This window comes from Podarcis erhardii (assembly GCF_964252035.2).
Source record: "Podarcis erhardii genome assembly, chromosome: 2".
NCBI classification, from domain to species: domain Eukaryota; kingdom Metazoa; phylum Chordata; class Lepidosauria; order Squamata; family Lacertidae; genus Podarcis; species Podarcis erhardii.
In genome coordinates, this window is record NC_138498.1 from 22,934,628 (window position 1) to 22,945,420 (window position 10,793).

At 46.2% G+C, this 10,793-nt stretch overlaps 1 protein-coding gene across 3 annotated transcripts; it reads left to right on the top strand.

Moving 5' to 3' along the window:
• The first annotated feature begins 217 nt into the window (after positions 1 to 217).
• ZC3H10 (zinc finger CCCH-type containing 10) lies at positions 218 to 9,036 on the top strand. 3 transcript variants are annotated; one of them, XM_081849856.1, is made up of 3 exons: positions 218 to 449; positions 4,179 to 4,255; positions 6,447 to 9,036. In XM_081849856.1, exon 3 carries the CDS (start codon positions 6,490 to 6,492, stop codon positions 7,666 to 7,668), a length of 1,179 nt encoding a protein of 392 aa, XP_081705982.1. In that variant the 5' UTR covers positions 218 to 449; positions 4,179 to 4,255; positions 6,447 to 6,489; the 3' UTR covers positions 7,669 to 9,036. The 3 variants fall into 3 exon arrangements, with proteins under 3 accessions (XP_081705982.1, XP_081705983.1, XP_081705984.1); XM_081849857.1 differs by lacking the exon at positions 218 to 449 and adding an exon at positions 2,681 to 2,859; XM_081849858.1 differs by lacking the exon at positions 218 to 449 and adding an exon at positions 2,894 to 3,179.
• The last annotated feature ends 1,757 nt before the right edge of the window (positions 9,037 to 10,793 follow it).

The window sequence follows — 10,793 nt, forward strand, 5'->3', positions numbered from 1 at the left end:
ATGTTGGCATTGTCAGTAAAAAGTTTGAAACAGTTACCCAAAGGTTGTTTATGGGGAACTTTGAGAAATTGGGATGGGTGCATGTGTCAGCATCCAGTGATTTGCACTCAAATCACTTCATGGGGTGGGGTAGGATTAAGTCCTCTGGTCTTCAGGCTAAAATGGGTGCTGACATTTTGTAAAGATTTATTTAGGTGAAAGCAATCTGGGTTATATCAGTTTTAATCTCTGCTTCTAACCTGGCTAACACCATAAGCTACTTTGCTCCTTTGTTTGGGCCAGAATCAACAGGTGCATAGCTTTGAACCATACAAGTGTCTCTGCTTGTGAGCTCATAGGAGGTATTGTGCCATCTTCAGATGTGGCAGAGATAAGACTTCCTGGTCTACTACTTTGAGAGCAACATGATGCCCATGAATGTGAATCCCTGACCTACAGTAACTTGGCCAGTGTAAGATGAAGCGAAATGTGTGGTTGGAATATACATTGGGGTTGTCAGCACCCTGATTAATTTTAGCTAGGTTGGGCTGCGTTGGAAATAAGAGACTGGAGTTTTAGTTCATTTACATGAATCTAGCTTGGTTTTTCATCACAAATAAGTTCTAGAAATCGACTGTCTTACCTCACTTTCCGTAACAGTTCTGTTTTAATGCAGATGTTATATCCATCCATGGTTCTTTAAACAGTAATCTGGTGCTAGCAAACAAGGACTGCATAAAAAAGAAAGGTGTAAGGAGCAATATGAATGGATTGTCAATCATGTTGAATTCCGAACTCTTCATGGTCCAGAAGTGCTTACAAGTCAAATGCTTGACAGACTTCTAGATTTGTAGGTTAGGCACCCAGGCCAGGATAGTTTCTGCTCTTGTACAAGAGCAGTACAGTACTGTACACTTGATCTACACTAGCTTCTACAGTTTGAGAACCTTTATTAAGTTAGGCAGCACAGTGGATAAACACCACGGACCACTTGTAAATTGCTGAGTGGGTCACCTGATTATTTTTCTGCCTCTTGTGGCTGCTGTTCTTTATTAGATGCTATATGATACTTGAGGTAAAGGGACCCCTGACCATTCGTGTATGACTCGGGGGGGGGGGGTTGCGGCGCTCATCTGCTTTACTCGCCAATGTTTGTCTGCAGACAGCTTCCAGGTCATGTGGCCAGCATGACTATAAGCCACTTCTGGCAAACCAGAGCAGCGCATGGAAATGCTGTTTACCTTCCTGCTGGAGTGGTACCTATTTATCTACTTGCACTTTGACATGCTTTTGAACTGCTAGGTTGGCAGGAGCAGGGACCGAGCAATGGGAGCTCACCCCGTTGTAGGGATTCGAACTGCCAACCTGATCAGCAAGTCCTGGTCTCTGTGGTTTAACCCACAGCACCACCCACATCCCTTACATTCTTGAGGTAAAGTTAAAGGGACCCCTAACCATTAGGTCCAGTCATGGCCAACTCGGGTTGCGGTGCTCATCTCGCTTTATTGGCCGAGGGAGTCTGCGTACAGCTTCCAGGTCATGTGGCCAGCATGACTAAGCCGCTTCTGGCAAACCAGAGCAGCGCACGGAAACACTGTTTACCTTCCCACCGAAGTGGTACCTATTTATCTACTTGCACTTTGACGTTCTTTCGAACTGCTAGGTTAGCAGGAGCAGGGACCAAGCAGCAGGAGCTCACCCTGACGCGGGGATTCGAACCGCTGACCTGATCACCTAGGCTTTGTGGTTTAACCCACATTCTTGAGCTACTGTGGTCGTGCTCTGGTCCATGGGGTCACGAAGAATCGGACACAACTAAACAACAACAAAGCTTCCATTGCTCCTTCCCAGCTTCCGCCAACCTAGCAGTTCAAAAGCACACCAGTTCAAGTAGATAAATGGGCACTGCTGCGGAGGGAAGGTAAATGGTGTTTCAGTGTGCACTGGCTTCTGTCACAGTATCCCATTGTGATAGAAGCGGTTTATCATGCTGGCCACATGGCCTGGAAATCTGTCTGCGGACAATCACTGCTCCCCCCGGCCTGAAAAGAGATGAGCCCTGCACCCCTTTGTCTCCTTTGACTGGACTTGATGTCCAGGGGTCCTTTGCCTTAATTCTTAATTGTATTTTTACGCACTGCATACTGCCTAAAAGTTTGCAGACATCTCTACCAACCAGTTCAGTAACCCCTTATTTTAGTATACAAGCCACAGAACAAGTCGATTCCTTGTATGACCTAGACTAGAAAGTGCTGAGAATTGGGAAAGGGCAATGGTTGTGTAGAAACCCGTGCTCAGAGGGCTGGCGCATGCAAGAGTTAGGTTTTTACCATAACTAAATTGTGCCAATTGAAAATTTCCCCAAAACGATTTATCTCTTGGTTACACGATTTGGTCTCTTGGAAATCGGAACAGGTGAAAAAACGCTTTATAGGTTAAAAGCTGGCCTATATGAAAGGCCGGGCTCCGGGAGACCGCCTGACTATAAGCAGCGGGCCCAATAATAGGGGGCCATGTAATAGTTGTGGGGCAGTGGCGAGAAATCCTATCGGAAAAGGCTTCACGGTTGTAAACACGGTTATGGCAGCGTGAATGCGTCGCACGCCACGTTTCCTTACAAAGCCCAGCAACGTAAAACGTGTGTGTGTGGTGTTGGGGGGGTGGAGTATAAAGCGCCTCGTCCCCTCCGATACATGCAGGGAGGCGGGAGAGAATGAGAAAAGGGAGTCCCGTTGCCACGGCAACCCCCGCTGCCCGCATCCCTCCCTAACAGCCCCGCGCGGAGGAAGAACCATAGAGTATTTCCGGTGGCGGCGGCAGGAGGGGCGTCACGGCGGAAGGGGCTGCGCTTTGTTTGGACCAGAGGAGGTCGGTGTGAGGGTGAGTGGCTGGGAGATTGGAGTAGGGTGGGTGGGGGGTGACATGCCTGGCGTGGCCTTCGCTCCGGCTCGGGGTTCGAGAGTTCCCCAAGGGACGAATGCCGCCGAGCCTCAAGAGACCCTGAGGCCCCCCCTTCTCCTGCCTTGGCCTCTCGCCGCGGGGTCTCCTTCCTCTTTCAGCCGAGCGGACCCTCGCCGAGAGGGAGCTGAGGCCCGGCCTCGGCCCTTTACGACTCTCGGGAAGTTTTCACTCCGGCTTAGGGTTGCTCTTTCTGGGGGGGGGGGGCGGGGGTCAGGCCGGGCGATGCTGCGAAGTTTCAGGTGAGAGCTGTGGATTTCAGGTGTGCCCAGGATTTCCAGGGGGGAGAACTTCGTCACGTTGTTGTCACTGCTCTTGAGCCGAAAATATCCTCAATCCACACCGAGGGCAAAGAGATCGGCTCTTAGTTTTCTACTTAAAAAAAAAAAAAAAAAAAGCAAAACCACACACACACACACATGATCAACGTTGCCTGTCATCAAAAGTACCGCAGGATGGTATCCAGTTCACAGAAAACAGCCAAACTGCTCCATTGCCAAATAAAAAGAAGCAGCAACTTTTGAAGAAAGATAATGGGGTGGAGGCATCATATCTGACTGGTCCAATATGTTCCTAATAAAGTTTGCGTCTCCATCTTTGTAACACAACTGCTAAAAGCAGATCATGGTTGTCTCTTAAGAACACATACTGCGTGGAAACAGCACATAATGATCATAAGTACAGTAAGGATGTACGGTTTATTTCAAAGACACAAGTGGAATCCCTAGGGTTTCTGAGGAGCTTTTGGGGGGATGCCTCACCAATAAGTTGTGGAGGGGTAGCTATATATAGTCTATTGTAACAAAACAACGAAGTGTCTTGTAGTGCCTTAAAAACTAACAGATTTGTTACAGAATGATAGTAATGGTGACTAAGCCTTCCTCAAAGGCTGTTTTTCCTCTCTGCATTGTGCAGCCATAGGGGGGGAGCATTTGGCATGCTCTTAAATGCATTTTTCTTTTATGGCATAATTTACAGCAGACCTGGCCAGGATGCCATATTAACTAAGTGCATTCTACAATTCTCTTCAGAATTACTGGCATATCAGAAGTGGGTCTATGGTAGATGCATAGGTGCTCTTTATAAATTAATGTGAAAAGGTAAAAGTCCATAGAATAGACAGTTAAAATCTATGTTAAATTCCAGACACTACGATAGGATAGAAAATACTTTTGATCTATCAAAACAAATGCATGTAAATGAAGATTTTAATGCATGGCTTTTTATCTTCTTTTCTGTAGCTCTTGTGGGACAAATCAAGTCTGAATCCTTGCCGCAACCTACCCTGGCATGACTTTGAAAATTTTGTGCCATGAAGGTAAAGTTAAGTTTCCTAACAACTAATGGTTTATCTATATGATGATCTGCTGAGGGTCAGAAGTTAAATATTCTTGGCGTTTGGAGCTTTAGCTGGCGATCATTTAGAAATGGCATGGTTGTAAATTAATGTAAAGAGTAATATTGTATAGGTCTACCCACAAGAAAATCTCACTGAATTCAGTGGGACTCACTCCCAGGTAAGTGTGCATAGAATTGCAAATGTAGACTTTAAAAAGACCCCATAGGAGTTTCATTAAGCTCTTACTTTGGAATTTTAAAGCAAAATCAGAAGTATGAGAATGAAAAAGCATGCTATTCTTGTGTGGGATTTTGTTCATCCTTTTCCTGTTTTAAATTTTGCCACCTCTGCAGACTCCATACACACACAAACACACCCTGCTTGCTTTCAAATTGGGTGCCTTCCCATTTCCACAAATCTTTGAGTCCAACTTTTTAACCGTGCTTTTTCTGTGACAGAAGATGGGTAGGAGCTTCTTTTATCTGATAATAGGATTTCACATTTGTGAACTGTTTGAAAGTTCAAGCTGCTAGTCTTCAGGGTGATCTGAGTCTTCAAAGAATTATTTCTAAGCATTGCTAGGAATGTTGGGTATACGTGTAGCAAGTTGAAATCCTTGTTGATTTCAAGATTCAAAGAATTGCAGTCATTCATTTTCTTTGTTTTAGCTTCACTCCTTCCTTGTAAAACAGCAGCCTGCCATAAACCAAGCTACACACACAAATAGTTCTCAGCCATTTGGTAAACCTTGGTCTGGGCTGTGCCACAGCAGACTGTAGATCTGATTGGGGGAAAATCCCTCAGTATAAATATCTGTTCTGCTCTATGAGTGTGTAGAACTCAATCTGGCACATTAATTCAGTGGGTCTGCTTTGATTATGCTTTAATTGGATATCACCCAGTGGTTACCAGGGACAGAGTGTAGCTCCTATTCATATGGCATCATTGAGTGTATCCCTTTATTTACTGTATAAGTGAATGGCTGACGTTCATTACTATGGTTAAAAATAAAGCTTTGTGAAGTAGTTAGGCTGTAGCTCAGTGTTTTGCGTATTGAAATAATAAGTAGTAGTGCATAACTACAAAACTACGCAGAAGAAAAAAATATCACTAGATTTTACCCTGTGTTTATTAATTACCTTAATGACACCTTCTGTTTTCATACTTGCTAAACCCTTATTTTACTTCTCAGAGTGTGAACCCTTCGGGGGTAAGACTGTTAAGATTTAGAAAAACTATTATGAGCTGCTTTGAGTCCATGGAATAGAGTAGGTGCTTTGTCCCAGCTTCTGCCAACCTAGCAGTTCAAAAGCATGCCAGTGTAAGCAGATAAATAGGTACCGCTGCAGCGGGAAGGTAAACAGCATTTCCATGCGCTCTAGTTTCCGTCACAGTGTTCCGTTGTGCCAGAAGCAGCTTAGTCATGCTGACCACACAACCTGGAAAGCTGTCTGTGTGCAGATGCCAGCTCCCTCGGCCTGAAAGCGAGATGAGTGCCGCAACCCCATAGTTGCCTTTGACTGGACTTAACCATCTAGGGGTCCTTTACCTTTACCCTTTTTTACCTTACTTTCAAATCTTAAAGGGGTATGTAATCCATCTGAGGTTATGTTGCATTTGCATCCTAAACTACCTTGAAATTTAATTGGATCCTATGCTGGCAGCCACAGACTTAATAAAATCTATGCTTGATCATCCAACAAAGTAAATAGCAGCATCTTTTTCAATTGTTGGATCATATTGCCTTTGTGGTCTTGGGTAAGCGTTTAGAACTCTCATTCAGTTTTGTTCCCCTTCTCTGCAGCAAAAACGTAATGCCCTTATATAGGCAGTAATATAGTTCCACCCTGAGATGAGTGCAGTGTTTAGTTCTGATCATCTGTTCTCAAAAGATAGGGGAAAGTATGAGGAGGAACTAAAAGGAGTATTGAAGCCATTCAGTCCAAGCAAATAAGTCATTTCTTTCTGATAGTTGAGAGGACATACATGTATATATAGACTATAAAATATTTGGATCTGATACAAAGTGTTGTTTGATGTATCGTGTGTTCTCTTCCCAGTCTGAAGTAATCAATTATTATTATTATTATCATTATCATCATCATCATCATCATCTAACGGGACAGGTTTCCCTCTTGCGTTTCTTACTTGTTCTCTTGTACTTGCACAGTAACCTGATTTTGGGCCCCCAGCCTGCACAAGGCCACGAAAAAATGCCTGACCGTGACAACACTTATAATGGCAGTGGGAGCGGCAGCGATGAGGCAAGTGCCAACTCCGATGACATCTGCCGGGATTTCCTTCGCAACGTCTGCAAGCGGGGCAAGCGCTGCCGTTTCCGCCACCCCGACATGAACGAGGTGACCAACCTGGGAGTGAGCAAGAACGAGTTCATCTTCTGCCACGACTTCCAGAACAAGGAGTGTGTCCGCATCAACTGCCGCTTCATCCATGGCACCAAGGAAGACGAAGACTGCTACAAAAAGACAGGGGAGCTACCCCCACGCCTTCGCCAGAAAGTGGCAGCTGGGCTTGGCCTTTCCCCAGCCGACCTCCCCAACAGCAAGGAGGAAGTCCCCATTTGCAGGGATTTTCTCAAAGGGGATTGCCAGCGTGGGGCCAAATGTAAATTCCAGCACCTTCAGCGGGATTATGAGTACGACGGCCGGGGGCTGGCCACCCGGGAACAGGGCATCACCACTCCTGTGCGCCGATACGACCCCTATGACCCCATGTACGACTCTGACCGGTGCTTCGATGACCACGACCCTGTGCTGAAGCGGCGGCGGGTAGACGGGCTCCACTTTGAGACTTACGAGTACAACTTCACCAGTCCTCGCACGGTGGAATACCGGCTCCTGGAAGAGGAGAACCTCAAGAAGGACCTCAAGAAGCAGGTCAACAACCTCCTAGCCACCAACGAGGTCCTGCTGGAACAGAACGCCCAGTTCCGCAACCAGGCCAAGGTGATAACGCTCAGCACTACGGCCCCGGCTACTGAGCAGACTCTGGCACCCACCGTGGGCACCGTCACCAACTACAACCACAGCATTGCCCAGACTCACACCACCCTGAGCAGCCAAGCTCTGCAGCCACGGCCTGTGTCCCAGCAGGATTTGGTGGCTCCAGCTGGAGCTCAGGCAGCTCCCCCTAGCAACGCAGCGCCTCCCATGAACCCAGAAATCACCCCGCTGTCAGCAGCGCTGGCTCAGACCATAGCCCAGGGGATGGCTCCACCAGTCTCCATGGCTCCTGTGGCCGTATCCGTAGCGCCTGTGGCCGTGTCCATGGCTCAGCCACTGGGGGGCATCACCATGAGCCACGCCACCACCCCCATGGTGACATACCCCATAGCCTCCCAGAGCATGAGGATAACAGCCATGCCCCACTAACCCACTTCCAAGGGAAGTGTCTCTGCTCAGTCTGTGCTTTCCCTAGGTCACTACCGGGATCTTTTTCCCCCTCTCGTTGGAGGTGGTTAACGTGCGGAAGAGAGAATGAAACTGATTTCAGGTGCGGATCTGAAAAGCCGCCGGAAACCTCATCTCGACACAGAGGGGAGGACCGTAGCTTGGGTTCACAATTGTCCTCACACAGGAATACGTGGCGCTTGCCCCCCCTCGGAAGACAGCAGGGCTCAGGGATGCTAACAGAGCAGTTTGGAGAGTATCGTACTCTCATAGCCTTTGTGTGTATGTTGTATCTATTTTGTAGCTTGTCCATCTTCATGTAGCCACCCACCAGTCCCTTGTGAGTTTTGTAGCTGAGCACATTTCACCACCTTGGAAGTGCTGCTTTTGCATAGTCACACAGAATTCATCCTGTGGTGGTTGGTGCAGAGAGGGGAAAACAGCTAAGCTCCCAGGGGCTTCCCGGTGAAGTGAAGAGTGTCTTTGCTTTGCTCAAAGAAAGGGGCAAAGACTCTAAAACTGTACTAGCTCCACAAAGAGCAGAGACTGTTGTCAGCCTGCATCATGTATCTTTGTACACTGTTTCTTGCTGTAGGAAGCCAGAAATTCAGGCTCCTAGGTATGGCTTTATCTGAGCTCTGTTGCTGTGATAAACAGTAAGCTGGAAATGGTTCCAGAGCACAAAATTAAATATTGCCTTTTCTTCTGAATTGATTAGGAATGGACAGTTGACATTGTAGCCCTGGAAAGAGCAGGTTCAACATATGTGACTTACTAAAGTTTGAGTTTGCAGGCTAGCGGTGATTGCGGGCATATATAAAGATGGCATCTTTTATATGAATTGATGGGTTTCTCAAAGCACCCAGGATGCAATGGCAGAATATCTTGTAGCTACCCATAGACTTGAAGCAGCCTAACTTCCCATTGGCACTTACGAGGGTACTTGATGCCTTTCAAGCCCAGAATAGCTCCCACTGTTTTGTTCATTCTTCTGAGATGTTTCACTGCTTTCTGCCCGCATTTCATGCCTGAATTGCTCCCATGTGCAAGGACTTGGTTGTTGTAGGGACTTACCTGCTCTGCATCACTTCATGTTTTGCTATATGGCATACTTAAACTTCCCTCATTCAGTGTTTCTGTTTCCTTTTTGGAATTTTGTTGTTAATAATAGCAACCCTCAGCTCCTCCTTGGCTCCATATTAGCTTTCGTGTTTTTCATGTTCCATTTGGATCGGGTTTTATTTGAATGTTTTTGACAAAAATGAGGAAAATGCTTCATGAACCTGCTGTTTCTACAGTTAACTCTGTAAATGTTTTCAGCTATTAAAACAAATGTACAGTCCTCACAAATATCCAATGCTGATGTGATTCGTGTGTGTGTGTACACACATATACAGTATTCTCTCCTTCCTCCTTCAAATATTTATGGGTTTGCTGTTTAGAATCTGTATAGATCTCTGGAACAGAACACAGCAGCTTTTCAAAACACTGGCAGCATTCCAAGAAATGGTGGAATGAGGGGGGTGAGAGGCAGGAGGAAAACACTCTAGGTGACTTTTTATTGTAGGCAAAATCTGCTGAGCCTGCAAGCTTATTTCTGCTTTGCGAACAACTGGGCTGCTGTGAGAAACTACAAGTAGGTGTGATGATCCATTAACTAGCTTGCTATCATTAGAAGGTCTGCTGATTAGCAATGGATATAGGGAGATTTGGGAAGAATATTCTCCAGTAGGTTAACTTGGGCGTTGAAGGTATGCCTTTTCATGATAAGGGTTCCTCTAAACCAGTGTTTCCCAACCTTGGGCCTCCAGCTGTTTTTGGACTACAACTCCCATCATCCCTAGCAAGCAAGACCAGTGGTCAGGGATGATGGGAATTGTAGTTCAAAAACAGCTGGAGGCCCAAGGTTGGGAAACACTGCTCTAAACTTTAGTCTTCTCAAAGCCTGATAGCAGGAGATCTTTCTTTGCTGCCACCTGGGGGTCACAGGAGAGAAATCTTAAACCTCTTTGTGGCACTTCCGAGCTACACAGATTGTAAATAAAAAAAGGATGAATTGATGATGGTGGCTGAAGCAACATGCTGGGTGGTTTTAGGTATCTGCCAGCCCTTGTTATAGGAATCGACTATATTAATCGTATGCTACATATCTGTGCAATCTGACTTAAATGGCTTTTCCGTAAGTATGAGCCCTCGAGCATTTTACCTTTCTAGGGACAAAAGTGGCTTGTCTTTTTGACAAGCAGCAAGGACCTTATAGGGCAAAGATGGGAGGCAGTTGCAAAAATTGTACAGCACCTCCTTGCTATAACTCAAGTATACCCATCAAATATGATATAAACTATATATTTCACATGAAAGTGCATACAAAGTGCATCTTCTAGACAAGAGACTTTGTTATCAACTTCAGGCCTCATTCCATTAGAGAACCCACATTTTCTGCAGTGAAGCGAATAGTGGAACCACTGGCCTCTTGGAGGTGACTGCCCAGCTGATGGGGAATGTCAGGCTTAGGGGCAAATGGCTCTTAGACTGTTGTAACCTTTTCCTAGGCTTCACCCTTTGGACTCCAGGTGTTTTTGCCTGACAGGACTGTATATTTCAATTATAAATAATGTCTCTTGCTTCTCTAGATGGAGAGGCCTGTATTGTACAATGGCAAAAGTTACGTTTATTTCCCCGCCCCACTCTGTCATATAGCCCTTGAAAGGTTGCCTGGTACAGTGGTACCTCGGGTTACATACGCTTCAGGTTTCAGACTCCGCTAACCCAGAAATAGTACCTCGGGTTAAGACCTTTGCTTCAGGATGAGAACAGAAATTGTGCTCCGGCGGTGTGGCGGCAGTGGGAGGCCCCATTAGCTAAAGTGGTGCTTCAGGTTAAGAACAGTTTCAGGTTAAGAATGGACCTCCGGAACAAATTAAGTACTTAAACTGAGGTACCACTGTACACAATCAGGACGCGGGTGGCGCTGTGGGTAAAACCACAGTGCCTAGGACTTGCCGATCGTATGGTCGGTGGTTCGAATCTCCGCGGTGGGGTGAGCTCCTGTCTTTCGGTCCCAGCTCCTGTCCACCTAGCAGTTTGAAAGCACCCTTAAGTGCAAG

What these genes read in the sequence shown, in the direction of transcription:
- ZC3H10 (XM_081849856.1), top strand. Translation starts at nt 6,490, where the DNA reads ATGCCTGACCGTGACAACACTTATAATGGCAGTGGGAGCGGCAGCGAT.